This window comes from Aspergillus pseudodeflectus (assembly GCF_044049435.1).
Source record: "Aspergillus pseudodeflectus strain CBS 756.74 chromosome Unknown BJX68scaffold_30, whole genome shotgun sequence".
NCBI lineage: Eukaryota > Fungi > Ascomycota > Eurotiomycetes > Eurotiales > Aspergillaceae > Aspergillus > Aspergillus pseudodeflectus.
In genome coordinates this window covers 323,195-341,610 of record NW_027263806.1, presented here as the reverse complement: position 1 = coordinate 341,610, position 18,416 = coordinate 323,195, and the positions used below count along the sequence as shown (strand labels likewise).

At 55.5% G+C, this 18,416-nt stretch overlaps 5 protein-coding genes across 5 annotated transcripts; 2 read left to right on the top strand and 3 right to left on the bottom strand.

Annotated features, from left to right (window-relative positions):
• Window positions 1-340: 340 nt before the first annotated feature.
• On the bottom strand, window positions 341-2,286 carry BJX68DRAFT_276956 (cytochrome P450; the record flags this gene model as incomplete). Its single annotated transcript, XM_071048241.1, has 6 exons — window positions 341-601; window positions 687-850; window positions 911-995; window positions 1,074-1,099; window positions 1,157-2,010; window positions 2,064-2,286. The coding sequence occupies 6 exons, from the start codon at window positions 2,284-2,286 to the stop codon at window positions 442-444; spliced, it is 1,512 nt and encodes a 503-aa protein (XP_070897563.1). The 3' UTR covers window positions 341-441.
• Window positions 2,287-4,831: 2,545 nt separating this feature from the next.
• BJX68DRAFT_268414 (putative endoglucanase) lies at window positions 4,832-5,740 on the top strand (the record flags this gene model as incomplete). The annotated part of the gene is made up of 2 exons (XM_071046091.1): window positions 4,832-4,924; window positions 5,009-5,740. The coding sequence occupies 2 exons, from the start codon at window positions 4,832-4,834 to the stop codon at window positions 5,738-5,740; spliced, it is 825 nt and encodes a 274-aa protein (XP_070897562.1).
• A 244-nt stretch (window positions 5,741-5,984) lies between these two features.
• BJX68DRAFT_240234 (uncharacterized protein) lies at window positions 5,985-6,427 on the top strand. Its single transcript, XM_071040655.1, has one exon. It carries the CDS (start codon window positions 5,995-5,997, stop codon window positions 6,205-6,207), a length of 213 nt encoding a protein of 70 aa, XP_070897561.1. The 5' UTR covers window positions 5,985-5,994; the 3' UTR covers window positions 6,208-6,427.
• A 92-nt stretch (window positions 6,428-6,519) lies between these two features.
• BJX68DRAFT_120144 (CRAL-TRIO domain-containing protein) lies at window positions 6,520-8,566 on the bottom strand. Its single transcript, XM_071036107.1, has 4 exons — window positions 7,689-8,566; window positions 7,597-7,638; window positions 7,447-7,546; window positions 6,520-7,390 (listed from the first exon to the last, which is right to left on the bottom strand). Exons 1-4 carry the CDS (start codon window positions 8,490-8,492, stop codon window positions 6,669-6,671), a joined length of 1,668 nt encoding a protein of 555 aa, XP_070897560.1. The 5' UTR covers window positions 8,493-8,566; the 3' UTR covers window positions 6,520-6,668.
• Window positions 8,567-10,177: 1,611 nt separating this feature from the next.
• Window positions 10,178-18,331, bottom strand: BJX68DRAFT_256283 (type I polyketide synthase; the record flags this gene model as incomplete). Its single annotated transcript, XM_071043162.1, has 8 exons — window positions 10,178-10,642; window positions 10,676-11,371; window positions 11,425-14,487; window positions 14,521-14,779; window positions 14,816-17,454; window positions 17,516-17,784; window positions 17,854-17,982; window positions 18,037-18,331. 8 exons carry the CDS (start codon window positions 18,329-18,331, stop codon window positions 10,178-10,180), a joined length of 7,815 nt encoding a protein of 2,604 aa, XP_070897559.1.
• Between the last annotated feature and the right edge of the window lie 85 nt (window positions 18,332-18,416).

Below are 18,416 nucleotides of genomic sequence, written 5' to 3'. Positions count from 1 at the left end.
GTTACCCATGTAGTCCACGAAATGTCGAGAACCATCGAATAATGGTTGGGTTGAATTCTAGTGCCAACCAAAGCCATGATAGCACGTCAGAAGTTTGCAAATCACCATAAACAAGCACTCCTCTTGCACGGATCATCCTCCAAGCTGTCAGTTTTCTCCTTTCACTGAGCAGGCTTACTGGACGGGATGTTAATCCGATGGAATGGATCTATGCCGCACTAACTACCCCACTGGCAGCTGGGTCCCGATTATCCCCCGAGGCGAGCGAGGACTTAAGGGGAATTTCAATCTGTTTTTTTTTCGAACATCGCTCTGTCTACTTTCTACTTCTTTTAGGCTCCCTAACTTGAAGTCGATGTGATTTGAACATAGTAGATTCTCAATGTAGCGTCATAGACTCATCATAAATGTTCCAAGAAATTAGATCTCGCCTCTCTTCCCTTACTTGATCAAAAATCTCACACCCTTACTATCCATCTTGACGAATGGGATGAAGATATCATGAATAACACGTACGTCCTCGATGGTCGTCTCGAAGAGCTCAAAGTTCATGCGACGGAGGAGGTTCGAGATGACGAGGTAGATTTCTGAGCGAGCGAGGCTGTGATATTATTTTGTTAGCACCGGACTCAGGAATCTGTCCCTTCGTGAAAGCGAGAATGGTGGAGAGGACAAAAAAGACGTACTGCATTCCAATACACATGCGCGACCCCTTGCTAAAAGCAACCATGTACTTTTCAAGCCTCTTCCTCTCGGCGGGATCGGTCCAGCGCTCCGGGTTGAAGCGGTACGAGTCGGGGAAGATGGATTCGTCGTGATGCATCAGGAGGCAGCTCATGCTGATGGGAGTCTGCATGCACACGTGTTAGCAAGAGAGCCGATCAAGGAGGAAGATGCAGCGTGTACGTACGCCCGGGGGAATGGTCATGTCCTTGTACTTGAGCGCGTTGTACGGGGCGATGCGAGGGAGGCGGGCGGTTACACCGTACGACAGTCTGCGGGGGTCAGGGGTTAATATCCGAGGGTCTAGATTGTGTCCGCCGGGTTGGATTTGGATTCGAGCTGGGTCTTACCTGATTCCTTCGAGCATGACGCCGGTCTGCGGTTTCTATTAGCTGGTGTCGCTTCGCTTAAATGAGAAAGTGATGATACTCACCAAGTAGGGAAGCTGTTCGAGCTCAATGAGTTTGGGGTCGTTGCCAAGTGGTTCCAGTTCAGCCTTGAGCTTCTTGAGCAGTTCCGGCTCGTTGTGCAGATAGAACAAGATGTAGCTGATTGCCTTTGCGGTTGTCTCGGCACCCGCGGACACAAACACCTGCATGTCCTGCGCTAGGCGGGCCTCGCTCTTCTCCTGTGGTGGAAGGTTACTGCTGAGCACATTGTCAAAGAGAGTCTCGCGGCCGTCTATGGAAATCCGCGGGCCCTTCTCGTGATGGTTCTTTATGATCTCGGCGATCTTTGCCCGGCAGCGGCGCTGGAAGCCGAAAAACAGCTCCATACCCGGGTTCAACCACGCGGTGAGGTTCTCCGGCATCGCGACGAGTAGAGGTAGGAGAAAGGCGACAGGGCGCACAAACACCAGCGTCTTTGCCGTCCCGCAGAGCGTATGCTGCCATTGCGGGATAAAGTCTGGCTCGTCGAGGTAGTGGTAGCCCGAGCCCATTGTATAATCCGTGATCACGTCGGTCGTGTAGCAGGTAAGCGGGTACTCGATGTTGATCGGCTGTCCGGTTCCCTTGAGCTCTTCAAGGCGACGGCAGAGCTTGTCGACGAGAGCTTTGAGAGTGGGTTCGAGCTCGCGGATGCGCGCCATGGAGAAGAAGGGGTTCATCTGGCTGCGGATCAAACGATGGCGGTAGTGGTCCTCGGCGGTGATGAGGGCGTAGGGGGCGTTGAAGGTGCGCTGGTAGTAGTCATATTTGTTGCGGGGACTGTCGCGCGAGTATATGACTTCGTAGAACTCGGGGTCGTTGCAGTGAAGCTCGGTCGGGCTGATGCGGACGATGGGGCCTATCGAGGATATCTGTTAGAAAGGGTCGAGAAAGCTGGAGAAGGAGGCGTACCGTATTTCTTGTGCAGCTCGCCAATGTGAAACGTGAATTGGCCATTGCGCACGGCCTCCCAGTAGAATTCGTAAAAGACCGTCAGCGCGGCCAGGCGAGGCCCGGGGAAGTGGGCAATTGGCGATAGGTAAAGTCGATAGATCACAATGGACACAATGTAGGCCGCAAAGGCAGCGCTAGCAGCGACCAGTGGGTGGTCGAGGAGCAAGCGAAGCAACTCCATGGCTGACAGGGAGTCTGGAGACCTGCAGGGGAGGAGATCCGACAACCAGGCTCTCGGGACAGAGCGCAGCTCTTTATCAGAGAACGGTGGGACAGGACAGGCGGCCCCTCGCACAGACAATGGAGACCGCGACGACCGAGGGAATTTGGATTTGCAACAACGGCGACTGGATCCCGCCTTCCTTCCCTTTCCCAATACAGTGGGCCTGCCTGCCATTATTGCAATTTGCAGCTGCATCACGGATCCCGAATCCAGTCCATCCTGAAACTAAATCCTGAACAGGCCCCATCCGCGCCAATGGCATTGGGTGACAGCTGCTTGGGGACTTTTGGCAGGCTGCGACAGGACACAAAGCAATTGTTGGGCTCCACAGCGGGCCCGTGACGGGCTGGAATGGGCCACTGGGAACCACCGCGTTTTGAAGCCGGCAGCGACGGTCATCTTGGACGCTGCATAAATTCGAGTCGCTGAGTGGCTGGTCGCAATGGGCGTGCAGGCCTCCCTGCCAGGTTGGACTCCCAATTCTCAGTTGCAGGATCATCACTCGCAGCTGGGAGCTTCCATCCCTGCCTTTCCGGGTATATTTACGGTGATGATGATGAGGAATGAAGATCTTCTTCTTATCGTCTATCGCCCTGACAAATTCAAAACGAAGGTGGACTGCGCACGGGCCCTTAGTTTTCCTCATGCAGTGAAGGTGACACTCGGGCCCCGATCAAGTCCTTCAGGAATTTTGACAGAGTTGATTAAAGTTCAGCCACCGTTTGATTCGCTGCAACGTCGGATTCTGAGGTCAATATACGACCTGCAGTTCTGATTTGGAGTCCTGTTCTCTGCAGCAGGCTTCGTGTGGTTGAAGGCTCCATCCACCAAGGCTCGAACCGTCCCTCGTGGAGCCTTCCGTCCCAAAGGATTCAGACTCTGCTCCATCAGGGTCATTCTGGGCTGTCCCACCCCAACCGAAAGCCACCATGAAGTCCATATGAGAATGTTAGTGTCGTGTGCAGTGCTGCTGTCACGCCCAACCCTTGGTGACATATTGAGCAGAACCTTGATGCACACCTCATCCATCGTGGATGGCTGCGCAGGCGCAACTGCAACTGCAATCTGATGTGCACTTTCCTGACTCATTGGGACCGCTTCTCATTGGCTGCACGTGCTTTGGCGCTTCCTTTCCATCTGCAAGGAATGACTCGCCGGTCGAAGATCCGGCGCACTGGGTTTGTTCCACCACCGCTGGTGACGCCGTACTCGGACTTGTCGGACAGAGACACTAGTACCCCAATCATCGCAGTTCCCCCTCTTAAATGCACAAAAGTCAACTGTCGAGATACCAGTGAGTAGACTGGCATTCCAAAATGGATCATAATCTGAGACTGTTGGAGTCGCTCATGCAGAAATTAAGAGTCTGTTTGCTTGCCTATCTTGCCACCAAAAGTAACGATTTCTCCCGGTGATCGGGCGAAAGACTTACGAACTATGTAGCTCTTGTTGGCTGATCAAGAGGCCTTTGTAAAAACAGGCACTTCCAGGGTTCGCTCTTTGAGCGACAAAGGTTAATGCGCATCCCTGCTCGTGCCTCTGGGTTGTTGCCCCAATGACCTGATGAATCCGCCAACCGCAGGACGAGAAACAGCTCCCTGGCAGGATGAAAGGGCGTACGATGGCTCGAAGCTTCTCCATGTCCGAGTCATGCAGCGGGTACTATTTCCGCACCGGCTCTCAGCCCTATCCATGTTTCACGCGAGAAAAGTCTACTTTTAGGTGCCAGCAAGCCGGGCGACTGAGCCACCAGCATCTGAAATCTTCGAGAACACCTATTCGTCCGTTTGCTGCTCGGCCGGACCAGTGCCAGGTGAGTGAAGTAAGGGAAGAGATGGGGCGGTGCGGATAAGCTTTTCCCTCGTGCGGATGCACCGTGCTTACACTGCTCCACGAGAGATGTCACCCCCGACATCCTTGTCAAGCAACATGTACAGACTCCGTATGCCATAATAGTAGTAGTTATGCATTCTTGCGAAGATGGCTCCTAGATACCATCCCATATACGTTTCTCAAATGCCCGAGGGCTCTCTCCATCGCCCGCACCGCCACTGCCAGACAAACTTCCGCATCAAAATTTCCGAACCAAAACCTCAACATGAAAACTTTGATATAGAGTTGTTCCAAACTCCTCAGCCCTACTCACTGGCAGTCTTGCCACAGAAGTTCTCCCCCAATCCCCCCCATAAAAGCCCGTCCTTCTTGGAGCTCTCCGCCTATGATCTTCTCCTCTTCCCACCTTACCTGCTTTCCATCCATCCACACAGTTAACAACTTCGACTTGACGAACGAACATCATCACGGACTATCAGATCAAGACAACTAGCTGAGATTATTCTCTGCTATCTGTTTAGTATCCTCAACGCCTTCTTTCCTCAAGTTTCACTTCTCATCCCGCTCTTCTCGCCTCTTTTCTCTCATCCTCCGACCAACTCCTTTGTCAACTCATCAACTTTTTCATATCAACTTTTTCATATCAACCATCTCGACTACATCCTCCACAATGTGCTTCAACGTCAAGAAGACCATCGTCATCCTGGCTGGCCTCTTCATGGCCAAGCCCGAGCTTGCTGACGCCGGGTTGGCTACGACAACTGTAAGTCTTCCATCCCATCCATCAACCCACCCATCCTCCCATCCATCCTTCCATCCAACTAACCATCCGCCCATCCATATACAGCACTACAACGATGGCCTGCAAGGCGCCTGCGGCTGCGGCACAACGACTGGAACATACGGGTGGTCGTACGGGATCAACAACCAAGTCTACACCGCGGCAGCCAACCAAGCCCTCTTCGACCCAAACATGGAACACTGGTGCGGGACAGGCTGCGGCAAATGCTACCGACTCACCTCCACCGGCGTCTCCAGCTGCGAAACCTGCGGGATCGGCGGCGAGCGCGGCAAGTCCATCACGGTCATGGTCACCAACCTGTGTCCCCACATCCTCAACGAGCAGTGGTGCCCCAACCCGGGCCAGCTGAACCCGTATGGGTATGCGTATCACTTTGATATCATGGGTGGCGCGGGTGTCTTTGGGGATAATGTTGTCGTCGAGTTTGAGGAGGTCGCGTGTCCCGTTGAGGCCGGGCTCAAGTGGGATACTTGTGACTGTCATCCCAAGGTTAGGGGGAAGCCGCTTGGTACGGCGTCGATTGATGAGGCTGCTGAGGCGGCGGCTGCTAATGCTACTGCTGGTGGCAACGCTCCTTCTCCTGTTCCTGCTCCTGCTCCTTCTCCTGTCTCCTCTGGAGTGATCAACCTTACGCAGTCGACTCCCGTCGCTTCGTCCGCTGGAGCTGCCTCTTCTGCTCCCGTCTCCGAGGTCGTCAGCAACAGCACGACCGACTCGACTACCGCCACTGTCCTCGAGTCATTCCAGACAGTCGCTCGTCCTAGCGAGACTTTGTAAGTTGCCCTTCTCACCCTGAGAATGAGTGTGTGTATAGGCGCTTTGACTAACATGTCACAGCAACTAAATCAACTCTTAACGAACGAAAAATGGTGGTGTTATGATACGATATGGAATGTGTTATGGTTATGGGTTTCTTTTCTGTTTTTCCTATCTCTTCTCTTCTCTTCTATCTTGTCTTATCTCGCATCTTGACTTTCTCTTTCTTATATGTCTTACTATTCTGTTCTTCACTTGTTTCTTCTGGATCGGCTATGTCTTTCTTCCGTTGTATTATCTTATGTCTCTTATCTTATCAGGGACGGTGTATGGTGTTCTTATTCCTGGATTCTGTCTGTCTCTGCCTACCCTACCACTTTCTATTACTTTTTCTCTCTTTTCTCTCTTTTCTCTGCTTCTTGTTTTTGTTTGATCTTTCTGTCTTCAACACAGTGACCAAGCCATTCAACATGGCACCAGGCCTCTAGCCTGCTCGCATGCATCACAGGTTCAACCCTGCATGCACCCAGTCACTATGCTGTTGACTCTTTCTTATCGGAGTTGATCTCCTCCGCGTCTTCAGGGTATTACTCGATTTGTTTTACTATTTATAGAGCTTTTTTTTCTTGAGTCGTGTTTTTCTGTTTGGGATTTCCTTTGCCCGGAGTTAGATTTCGTTTTGGATTTCATGTACTGAAAACAGTCTCCTTTGTTGGGACAAAGTGAAAAAAAAAAATTGTTCTGTTCCTCAGGTTGCTCTCCCAGTAGTATCTTCTTCTCAGTACGTAGATGAAGAGCGATTCGATAAATCGGTAGATTCACTATATTCAATAGGATGGCAGTAAGTAAAGTACAAGAAGACAGGCTAATAAATACACAGACGAAGACAAGCAGTATGTGGAAATCATATCATAACGAATCGTAAGGGATATCATATCTCATTAAATGGCTAGACATTGACAATCTTCACCTGCGCACGATGAACATGCGCGACCTGGAGGATCTTGGCTGTCTGGATCTGCGGGGGCTGAGTTTGGATATGCACCGACTCAGGCTCGGGTTCCGGCTCGGGATCCGGCTCGAAGTACGTCTCTGGTTCTGGATACATGTCGTGCGCGACATGGACGATATTTGCTGTGTGGATTGGTGGTGGTTGGGATTGAAGATGCATTGGTTTAGGCTCGTGCTCAGGTTCAGGATCCGGGTCCCGCTTGATATACGTCTCTTTTTCTGGATACGTGTTGATCCACCCCCCTGCTTGTATCACGCCCGTGCGGTCGAGGTTATTCCGTGCGCGGACATACGGATCAAGGTCCCAGTAATTGACGCGGATCTGCTCAATGAGGTTCTCGCGGCGTGCGGTCGCTTCATGAAGCTCAATTGAGTCGCCACCGCGCGAGGCGGTGATCCAGCGCGAGGTCGCGGCGAGGAATTCTTCTCCCAATGACTGTCGTTCAGCGAGGAGGGAGTCTCGTGTGGCGTAGTCCTCCATCGCGCGGTTCTCGTTGGGGTCTGGCTCGATGTACTCGTACTTCCAGTCTTCGTTGCCGCCGAGCTCGGCGATGATCTGGTCGCGGTCGATGTAGCGCTCGAGGTCCTCGACGGTGCGGGTGAAGACGGTCCTCTCGACGATGCGCGGGTCCATCCAGGGCTTTATGATCTTCCAGACACCTGCTTTTGTTAGTTTCGTCTCTCTCGGAGTGTATATCGAGGTAGAAGGAACGAACCGCCGAAGACGCGAGGGGCGTTGTGGATGAGGAGGAAGCCCAGGCACTCGGGGTAGTACGTCTCGAAGCACTTGATGATGAACTTGACCGGCGCGTATTCCTGGCTTTGTTAGCCAAGCGAATCGGTCCGGAGAAGAGGGGCCAGCGTACCATATTCGCGAGCGAAAAGTCCGTCATGTCGAAGAGAACTGTCTAAACGATATTAGCGGTGCGATCGTCCCATCGGCGTCGGGCCAACATACTGCAGTCTCAACCGGCGGCGTCACCAGCAGTCGTGCGCTCTCGACAATATGCGTGATAAACTGATTCAGCGACTCGACCGTCTGCGCCGACGGATCGTGCAGTCGTATTCGCACGATCGCGATCGGCCGGTTCATCTTGTCGACTCCGTGGACGAATCCCTTGCCCGTCCGCAACTGCTTCATGAATCCTCTCGCTTCCTCTGCCTTGTACGGATTCGCCATGTTTCCCTCCTCTTCGACCGCGTAGAGCTCTCCTCTTGGTAGCAGCACGTTATCCACCTGCATCTCTTTTAACCGCCACACGATCGAGTTGAGCAGGTGTACCAGCGACTTGTTGACATCCCATTTCGACACCCGTAGAAATCGCAAGAGGTAGACGTCGAGATGTTCGTGTTTCGCGGCTGTAAGGACTCCAAATCGAACGTCCTCCGGCGACATGACCGAGAGGAATTTTCGAATCGAGCGAACCTGTGAGCCACCAAGTCCGACATCGCGAAGGGTCTGCAAAAGCCGGGCATGATAGACAGAGATCGAATCTCGACTTCCTTTCCGAATGAGTGTACCTTCTGTGCGAGAAAAGAGCGAATTTCGACGACTGGGCGTGGGTGAGAGGGAAATGGACGGCGAGGGCGACGAGGGGAGCTGTTCGAGGCTGTTGAGGCGGACCAACTGCTCGAGCGCCCCCAGCGACGAAGCCTCGGCCAGATGCAGGAGCAGCGTCCACAGCTGCTGCAGGCGGGCCTCCTGCAGAGGAGACAGATTTCCCCAGAAGCCCGGTGGTGGGACGCTGGCTGGATTCATCATCGTTGCACGGCCGTCATGCTGTGGCAGAGAAGAATGATAACAAGAGGGATGAGAATCATCAAATCCCCTTTTGCGTGCAGGCAGAGTCGGTGTCAGTTTCCCCCGCAGAATCCGTGACCCTTCCTCGGCAGGTCAATCCTCCACTACGATATTCTGGGTTTAGCAGGAACGATGATTGGCTGGCACGCGAGAAGGATCAATCCAACTGCAAATGAAGTCATATCAACACCGGCCCTTTTCACGCGACAGGCACAAGAATTGTGCAGCCCAGTTCTGCTCTCACGAGCTCACAGGCCGCGGCCTTGGCTGGTCAGCTTCCTGTCAAGTTTCAACCTGTCGCTGTCAAGGGCACTCTGTACGGAGAGGCCACGAGGAAGCAGGGTTTAAACTTGATCCCTTCGAATGTCTTGATTGTGAAGGGAAGGGAAAGTCTCGCCACTGGCATCAAACAAGGAAATGAACTGACGGGGGCCACGCCGATCGCTCCTTCCAAGTCAATACAGCCGCCAAACGAAACAACTCAGCACAAGAATAACTTCAAGACTCAACCCATCTTTGGATCGCGCATCCCTGCCGTCGGGATTTCCTCCCCCAGATCCGACCGTCTCCACCATCCTGAAACCTCCGCCGCGGCACAACACGAACCCTTCCCCCGTCTTTCCCTCACCGTTCATCTCTTGATGATCCCCTGGAGTCTGGACAATCAACTCATGGGGCCAATTTCCAACCAATTGCTGACATAAACATGACCAATTTTCAAGACCTTCACATGCAATCTGCCTCGATCGGCGACCTGGTTCCGGGGCATCCGGCGAACGCTTTGAGGAGATGGACGATCATCTGCAGTCAGCGAGAGGACACAAAGAAGCTTCATGCGCGTGGTCGGTAGATATTTCTCCGGTGGGTTGGCGGCAGCAAAGTCCGTTTGACGTGTAACATGCCATGACAGCGCAAGGGGGCTGCGGCTGAGGGTCCGACCGCCACATTTGTCTGTAGAAAACATCCTGCATGGTGAGTCAAGCAAGACTCGGTTTTTCTTGATGATCAGCGAGTGCAGTCTGGATGTCCGTCCCTTGGCTGTTGTATTTTACGAGGGATATGGCTGATCTCCGGCAAGTACTCGGCATTAAGTACTTGAGGTGCAGGATATATATAGTTAACTTACTGAATTCAGTACCCTTCACTCTTTCCCACCTGGTATGGGGGTTTTTATTAATAGACAATTCAACAGCATAAATATACAAAACAGGAGATTGAGCATCCACCCGTGTGTCCAAAGGTACCAGATATTGCGTGACTATGCGCGAGGTTCAAAATATTACTCACCTTTCACTAGATTCTTATGCCCATATAATTTAGGTTTCAGACGAACTTATTACCTCTTTGATCTTAAGGCTAATGGCTTCGAGATTCTGTCGGGACTCATATTTCATCGAGTAGCCCAGGAGCATGCTAGTATCAGCTGCAGTTTAAGTACTATTAGGAAGGAGCAAAGAGCCGCTTGGTTGACTCCATAAGAACCTGACCTCGCGCTCCGAACCTCTTCCTCTGAGCAAGCATCCTCTTACCACGATTATATCGATTACCGACTCGGCTCATCAATGTCATTCCTTTTTTCGAACCTTCAAGCTTCCTGTACAGTGCCGGATATCCAAATAGCCAATGGCCAGCAAAAGCCCTCCTTATTACTCCTCCCAGCGCCCCCTCGCACCCGCCGCCTTCGCAAGCACCGCCAAAGCCACCCCCTCGAAGCTCGCAGCCCCCATGATCTCAAAGACCGCAACATCCGCCCCAAACTCCTTGGCCAGCCAACTGCGCAGCTCGACGGCGAGCAACGAGTCAACCCCATACGAATGCAGCGGCCGATGGGTATCGATGTCTGACGATGGAATCGATAGTGCTCGCGATAGTTTATGCGAGAGGCCCTCGATGACGACCGCGCGGGCCTCTTCAGCCCTTCGTGCCTCGGTGAACGCAGTGGACCAATTCTTTGTTGTGTGGGGACCTGCCCCGGTAATGGCTTCGGTCGCAGCCTTCTCCTCGTCCAGCTCGATCGCGTGCAACAGGCGGAAGGTCGACCGCTGCAACAGCGCTGGAATATCGGCTCCCTTGGCTGCAAGACCCGCCGGAGTCTCAAGCCCGACCATAACCTGGCAGGCCGCGGGGTCCGTGCAGTCACTCACAGCAGGATTACAGTAGTAGTCCAGGAGGGCAAGGTACTCGCCAGAATCAATGGGCATCATCAGCCCCGCGGCCCTGAACGTCCGCGTGAGGAACTCGCTCTCGGCAATAATTCCGTCCTCGACCATCCAGCCAAGATCAAAGACGACGGCGCGTTCGCCGCATCCGATGCGCTCCCGCGCCAGAGCGTCCTGGTATGTTCCGCCAGCAGCATAGTTGCCTTGCCCGCCGGATCCGTGGATGCCCACGACAGACGAGAGCATGATGAAGAAGGAGAGACCGCTAGGGAGGAGGCGGTCGAGGTTCCGTGATCCGGTCACCTTGGGGAGTAGGGCTTGTGTCCAGTCGGAGTGGGTCATCTTGTCAACCATAGCGTCTTTGAGGACCATGGCGCCTTGGATGCAGCCTTTGATGGGGGGCATTGTCTTCTCGCAGTGTGCGAGGACCGCGCCTAGGGCTTCTGCTGATGCGATGTCGCAAGCAGGGGCATGCACCTGGACGCCACGCTGGCGGAGCATCTCAACAAGAGCGCGAGCGGCCACAGATTTTGCGCCGGATCGGCTCAGAAGGAGGAGATGTCGCGCTCCTCGGTCTGCCAACCAGATGGCGGTGCGTCGCGCGATGCCGCCGAATCCACCGGCGATCACGTACGTAGCATTAGCGTCGAGGGCATAACTTGGCTTGGGCTTGAGCACGGTCTATAAGCTGTCAGTGTCTCGCCTTTGACTTGGTCAAGGACAAAAGGACGTACCAGGACATTCTCGTTGGGATTCATTTCAATGACCAATTTGCCCATACTCTTCCCACTCTGCATGTGACGGAGCGCTGCCTCGAGCTGCGAAACAGGATACACCTGCACCGGGCGAGGGGCCCTCACATGGCCCGCAGCAACGAGCTCCATCGCCGCGGCAAAGGAAGCACGCACCAGGTCGGGTCGCTCCTTGGTCATCCCAAAGACATCGACTGCCGTGAACGAGACATTTTTGGCGAAATGGAACATGTTGAGCCTGGAATGCGAGTGTATATCCCGCTTGCCGATCTCCACGAACCGCCCGAAACTCGCCATGCATGCCCAACTTGATTGCAGCCCTTCGCCGGCAAGTGAATTCAAGATAATGTCCATTCCCTGGTTTCTCGTTGCACGCATGACGCCCTGCACAAAGGACGTGTCGCGGCTGTAGAAGATGTGGTCCTCGGGAATGCCGTATTCATCCATGAGGAATCTCTTTTTGCTTTGCGAGCCGACAGTAGCAAAGACTTCGGCGCCGTAGTACTGGGCAATCTGGATGGCGGATTGTCCTGTCCCACCAGCTGCTGCATGGATCAATAGCCTATTGCCCCGTTGCAGGCGTCCTGCGACCATGAGTGCGTAGTGGGCGGTGGTATAGGTAACAGGTAACGCGGCGGCGTCGGCAAAGGACAGCGAATCGGGGATCTTCATCACTGTGCGAGCGTCGCTACGGGCATAAGTCTTGAAGCAGTCAAAGGCCACGGCACAGACGCGGTCGCCCGGCTGGAGGCCTGTCAGGCCCGCAGGGGCAGTGCTCGCTCTGACCCGCGCGACGACTCCGGCACATTCGCCGCCAATATCGGTCTGATTGATTCGTCCGAGCGCTGTTAGCAGGTCCATGAAGTTGACGCCTACTGCCTCGACTTTGATCTCCACCTCGTTGGGCTTCAGGGGCAGACTTGGCCCCCCGTCCTCCACGAAGCGTAGGGAGTCCAGCTGGCCGGGGGTCTTGACGTGCAGGGCGAGGGGCGGGATGTTGGGTGCTCCAAATGGCTGGACGAGTGACTGTTGAGGTCTGATGATGGAGGAAATATGCTCGTTGATTCTGTTGGCTTGCACGACGCGGTTGATGTACAGGGCGTCCCCTTGTTGCCTGTACTCGATCTCCAGCTCGCCGGGTTCGCATGTAAAGAGTTTTCCAAGTATCTCGTTTATCCATTCAATTATCCGCGTTGTCTCAAGCTCACGCGAATCAACCGCCAGGGTTACAGCCTTGAGCATTGCGTTTTCTGTTCGCAGAGTCCGCAGTAGCCCATCCGCAATATGATACTCTGCTGCTTCCCATCTATTACCCCCGCCACCAGTAACCCATACGAGCCCTTTGGCACCAAGAAGGACCGATTTGATCTCGTCAAAGGTAGCCTTGTCCACGCTGTGCAGGAGAGGCTGGTCGAGCTCCACCATGGAGATGACGACACTGTCCGCTAAACTTTCGTCGCCACGCAGATGGCGAACGTCGCATTCAAGGCCGAGAGCGGACAGTTTTTCCCTGATACGGCCAGCCACTTCCTGCTGGATGGCAGACTCCCGCATGGTAAGCAGCGAGATTGCAGGCCTCGGCGCCTCCAACGCAGGCTCAGCGGGCCTTTGCACGATCTCCTTTGCGGTCGAGACAATGACACTGAGTTCCTGATAGACCTCGCCCTGATAGTCATTAATGACAAAGTCCGTCCCGGTGAAGCCATTCCTCCGCAGGACATCTCCCCACTTCCCCGGCGGCATAGTGGGCCCCCAAGACCGGTATCCATCGCGACTGAGCCACCAGCCCGGCAGGAGCCCGAAGGCGAACCCTCCCCGCGCAAAGTCGCCGGTCTGTTCCAGGAGCACAAGCTTCCCGCCGGGCTTGAGCAGCGCGTGCACGTTGCGCAGTGTGCTGTCCAGATCTGGCGTCGCGTGCAGGACGTTTGCCGCGATGACGACGTCGTATGTGGCGCGACTGAACCCTTGCGCGAGAGGGTCCTGCTCGATGTCTAGTGTAGAGAAGCGCATGCGCGAGGCACATGCGGAGAAGTCGGTTCTCGCCTGCTCGAAGAACGAGGCGGATGTGTCTGTGTACTCGTAGATCTCGCAGCGATGCGGCCTATTGGCATCTGCGAACAAGGGCTTGATGACGTGGGCCGTTGTGCCGCCGGTCCCGGCACCGACTTCCAGGACCCTGAGCGAGGGATTTCTGTGGGCCATGAGATCTAGGACTTTGAAGAACGCGTCGGCGAGGCGGTCGTTGATCTCTAGGTAGTACTCCTTGACGAGGTCGCTCGCGAACAGCACCTGAAGTGGATCGACCTCGCCATGCAGGATACACAGCAAGTTGCGCGCAACCTGGACGTAGAAGCGTCCTTCGCTGCTGGATGCTTCGAGTCGCTCAGCTAGGGTCTTGGAGTACTCGGCGTCGCCGAGTTTGGTACGCCACTTGGATCGAGCAGGTGTTGCTGGACCATTGTCAAATCGGTCCAACTGCAGCTTCATCCACTGGATGTACTGGGCTCTGCTGGGATCAACGCGCGCTTGATCGAGGTGCTGCAAGGTATTGTGTATGGTGGCCAGCTGGAAACACGCCAGCGTGTCATAAAAGTCTGCCGTTTCGGGATCAACGGCTTTGCCGGTCCCGAAATAGGCTACCCCCTCGGCAGGGGAAAGGAAGTCCATGTCGGGCTTCCAGTCCATGTGGTAGCAGAGTCTTCGAGTGAGCTGATCACCGTCATCATCAGCGTCGGCGGCCTCCCTACGGTCGACATTTGTGGTCTCAAGGATACCGACGGATGCTCGGAGGGTCCCGTTCTCGTCAACAACCATAAAGGAGGACTCGGTTTGACGAGCGCCTTGGGAGAGTTGACGCGAGGTCGCACGCAGGGTCGTGGTCCCGGGGTGCGAGAGACCCAATGGCGCGAGCCACAGGTTTGTAATACGCGTCGGGACCGTCGTGGGAATCAGCTCGGCTGCGCCCCGTGTAAGGCCAACAAGCACCACCTGGATGAACGCATCCAGAGTTGTCGGGTGGATCAGATGGTCCTGTCGCGGGTTTTGCTGACCATCCGCGAGCCAGGGGAAGGTATTGACCTCTGCGACGACGTGGCCCTCGGCGCTGAAGTTCACCTTGGACAACGTTTGAAAGGTGGGACCGAAATCAAGGCCAATGTCGCGGAAATGCTCGTATACAACCGAGACATCCACCGTTTTGCCGCATGACCCGGCATGTTGGTCCCACTCCTCCGTCAACGCCCTGGCTGACTTTGTTGCCTCGAGTCCTCCGTCCACTGGGTTGTGCTCGGCAGCCTCATATTCCACCTGGAGCAGGCCCCGGCAGTTTTCTCCCCATCTTCCGTTATCCAGGGCGTAGATGCGAAACTCAAACCGACCGCTGCCACCTTTGTCCATGGTATCCTGGTCCGGGCGAATGCAAATCTGACACTCTGTCCCTTGCTCACCCGTGGTGTCGATGCTCAAAGCCCGCTGGAACGTCGCCTCTGTAAAACGATACCCTGCGATGGGCCGAGGATTCGCCGACTCCTGCACGAGCTGCCGAGCACCTTCAATCGCCATGACCAACATACCCGCAGCGGGATAGATCGTAGCTCCATTGACGACATGGTCTGCGACCCAGGGCGTTTCCGATTGCCGAATGAACTTTGTCCACCGTGCCTCGAGCGGATTCCCATCGCTGCGCCGAGTGCCTAGCAGGTCAAGAGGGGGATGGCGGCGCAGGCGGTAGTCTCTGCTCACTCGGCTCTCGTGCCAATACGACTGCGAGTGGTCAAAGGGGTACTCGGGCAGGTCCGTCAGTGGCATTCGCCGGTGCACCTTGCCGGACTCAAAGTGGTTCACTGCCGTCAGGTTGACGGGATATCCGGCGCACCAGAGCCTTCCGGCGGCAGCCATGGTTGTCTCAAGCGCAGAGACATTGCGCGTTAGACATGATGTGTATTTGACCTCGTTGATTGTGGAACCTGGGGCCGTGAGAATCTGCTTTATTGGCCCCGCCAGCGCGCTGTGGGGGCCGAGTTCCAGCAAGTCGTATATCTGATAATCCTGGCTGCCAGCCGCGGCTGTTTTGCGTAGCCCTCCGAGCTTCTTCACTGCTCCAGTCCCAGGCGAGACCAAGCGGCCTAGCGCCTGCGAGAAGCGAACGGGACTAACAAGGTTTCTCACCCAGTAGTTCGGGTCACAGAGCTCCTGGATGCCACTGACAGGCTGAGTGGTAACGGAGGAAATCATCGTCGCGCAACCAGGAAGAGGACGACCGAGCTCTAGCTGACCCATCTGGCGGGCGTACTCGTCGGCAAGGCACTGCATATGCGGCGAGTGATACGCCACATCGACTTGCAGCCTGCGAGCAAAGAGTCCATCCCCTTCGACAAGACGCTGCATTAACTCGATCTGCTCCACGTCGCCGGAGATTGTGGCACTCGAGGAGCTGTTGACGCACGCGACGACAATCCCACAAGACCCGCAGTCCGCAGCGATCCTCTCGATATACCCCGCTGCCTGCACCTCGGAGGCGCCCACAGCGAGCATCGCGCCCTTTTGCTCCCCAGTCGCCGCCAGTCTGCCCGCGAGCTTCCCACGCAGAAAGGCAACCTTGCACGCAGACCGCAGCGACAGCGCGCCCATGCAATACGCAGCCGCAATCTCACCAGACGAGTGACCAACAACTGCCTTGGGCACAATCCCAAACGAGCGAAGCAGCTCGATAAGCGCAATCTGCAGCGCCGTGCACAGCGGCTGGCTGATATCCGGCTGGTTTACCCGTGACGACGCCCTGTCCCTCAACAGCTCCTCCATGAGCGACCAGGCACAGCCCAGCTCGTACAGATACAGTTGGGCGCGCATGAGCGTGTTCTTGAAAATCGGGTACGCGAGGAGCTCGCGGCCCATGCCGGCAAACTGGGCGCCCTGACCCGTGAAGACGAAGGAGAGGCCCAGATTCCGGGACGAGCGGAGAGGGCTTGCAAGGGTGACTCCGTCTGCGTGAAGGCTCGCTGTCGAAAGGGGAATTGCGTAGGATCTCCACGGGAGGATACTGCGTCTCTGGGAAAGGGTGTGAGCGAGGTCGGAGAGGTAGCGGGGGTCCGTTGCCTGCCGGCTCTTGAAGTGCGAGTTGTAAATATCGGATAAGCGCTTCAAGCCCCCAACGTCGGCTGCAGACCAGACAAGTAGGGCAGGGTGCGATGTCATGGTGCTCTCCGAGCCATTCGGGCTTTGCACCGCAGCCCCCGCCGTGCTTAGCTCACCTGCCCCGGGTGGTACTGGGGCAGTGCTATGGAACCCCAGCAGCCCCTGCGATTTCAAGAAGTTGTACGCATCATCCAAGACAACATGCGCGTTCGAACCACCAAACCCAAACGAATTGACCGAGGCCCGACGCAGCCCAGTCGAAGGCCACGGTATCGCTTCGCTTGGGAAGGCGAGACCCAGCATCGGCGCATCAATGCGCGGATTCAGCTTCTCGAAATTCGTGTTGGGCGGGATAATCCCCTTCTCCAGCGCAAGGACCGCCTTGATCACACCCGCAACACCACTGGCCCCTTCCAGATGCCCGACATTGGATTTGACTGCACCAACATACAGCGGCTCCTCGGGGCTGCGATGCTGCCCAAAGACGGCCCCAATCGCACCTGCCTCGATGGGATCGCCCACGGCCGTGCCCGTGCCGTGTGCTTCAAATAACCGCGTGACCCCAGGATCGAGATTCGCCTTTGCGTAGGTCTCGCGGATGAGCCGTTCTTGTGCTTCGCCGCTGGGCTGGGCGATTCCTGGGGTGCGGCCATCCGAGTTGGAGCCCGTGGAGCGGATCACGGCGCGGATTGCGTCGCCGTCTCGTAATGCGTCGGACAGGCGCTTGAGCACGAGGACCCCAAACCCTTCGCCGCGCGCGTAGCCGTTTGCTCGGTGGTCGAAGCTGTAGCAGCGGCTGTCGGGGGAAAGAAAGTTCATATTCGAGAGGATGAGGGAGGTATCCATCCCGAGTAGCGTGTTGGAGCCCGCGACGATGGCCTAGATTGTGTTAGAGATCCCACCAGGGCAAGGGCAACAACGCGGGAGAAAGGCCAAGTACAGTATCTGACTCTCCCATGGTCAATCCCTGGCAAGCCAGGTCCAGAGCCACCAAGCTGCTCGAGCATGCCGTGTCGACCTGCAAACTGGGTCCGCGCAGGTTGTAGAACCAACTGATGCGGTTTGCAAGTATACTAATCGACGACCCCGTCGCCGCGTATCTGGGCAGCGAGTCATGGTCTCGCATGGTCATGAGCCGATAGTCGTCGGCGAACGACCCGGTGTACACCGAGGTGTTGGATCCGTCGACCTGCTCCAGTGGAAGTCCAGCTAACCGTCACGCATATGTGTCAACTGCTATACGCGGTACATGGGATCAGAACTTCGGGCAAGTCTCACCATTCTCGAGGGCTCCGTAGACACATTCCAGCAACTGGCGCTGTTGGACATCCATTGATGCGGCTTCGGTGGAAGTGATGGAGAAGAACGGCGCATCGAAGAGAGAGAGGTCCTCCTTGATAAAGTGTCCTCCACGCGGGCGTACCTGATGGACGAGATGGGAGATTAGCCGCGAACACAAACGAGTAATTCCAATGCTGCTGGGAAAGTAAAGTACCTGGTTGGTTCGGCTCGTATCGCTTCCATGAAAGGCATCAATGTTGTAGCGATCCGCTGGAACTTGCTGCATCGCACATCGCTTTTCCACAAGCATATTCCAGAACGCGGCTGGGGAAGTGGCATCCTGGGGAAACCTCAGGGACAGGCCGATAATGGCAATGGGCTCTAAGACCTGCCCGTCAAACGGTTGCTGCCCAGGGACAGGCGGAGCAGAGTTACGATCCCCTGACGGGAGATCGTAGGCAAAGCTGGGGGCCATGGTCAATGTTGCACAGGGACTGTCAAACAGGGAAATCGATATCAAAATGAGGGGATCCGGGGTTTCTGCCTATGCCTCTCTGAGC

Excerpts from the sequence above, each read along its gene's own strand:
- BJX68DRAFT_240234 (XM_071040655.1), top strand. The coding sequence starts at position 5,995 with ATGTCTTTCTTCCGTTGTATTATCTTATGTCTCTTATCTTATCAGGGA.
- BJX68DRAFT_120144 (XM_071036107.1), bottom strand. The coding sequence starts at position 8,492 with ATGATGAATCCAGCCAGCGTCCCACCACCGGGCTTCTGGGGAAATCTG. Across the intron at positions 7,639-7,688 it reads CGCCGCCGGTTGAGACTGCA|ACAGTTCTCTTCGACATGAC; the intron begins GTATGTTGGCCC and ends AATATCGTTTAG. Across the intron at positions 7,547-7,596 it reads ACTTTTCGCTCGCGAATATG|GAATACGCGCCGGTCAAGTT; the intron begins GTACGCTGGCCC and ends TAACAAAGCCAG.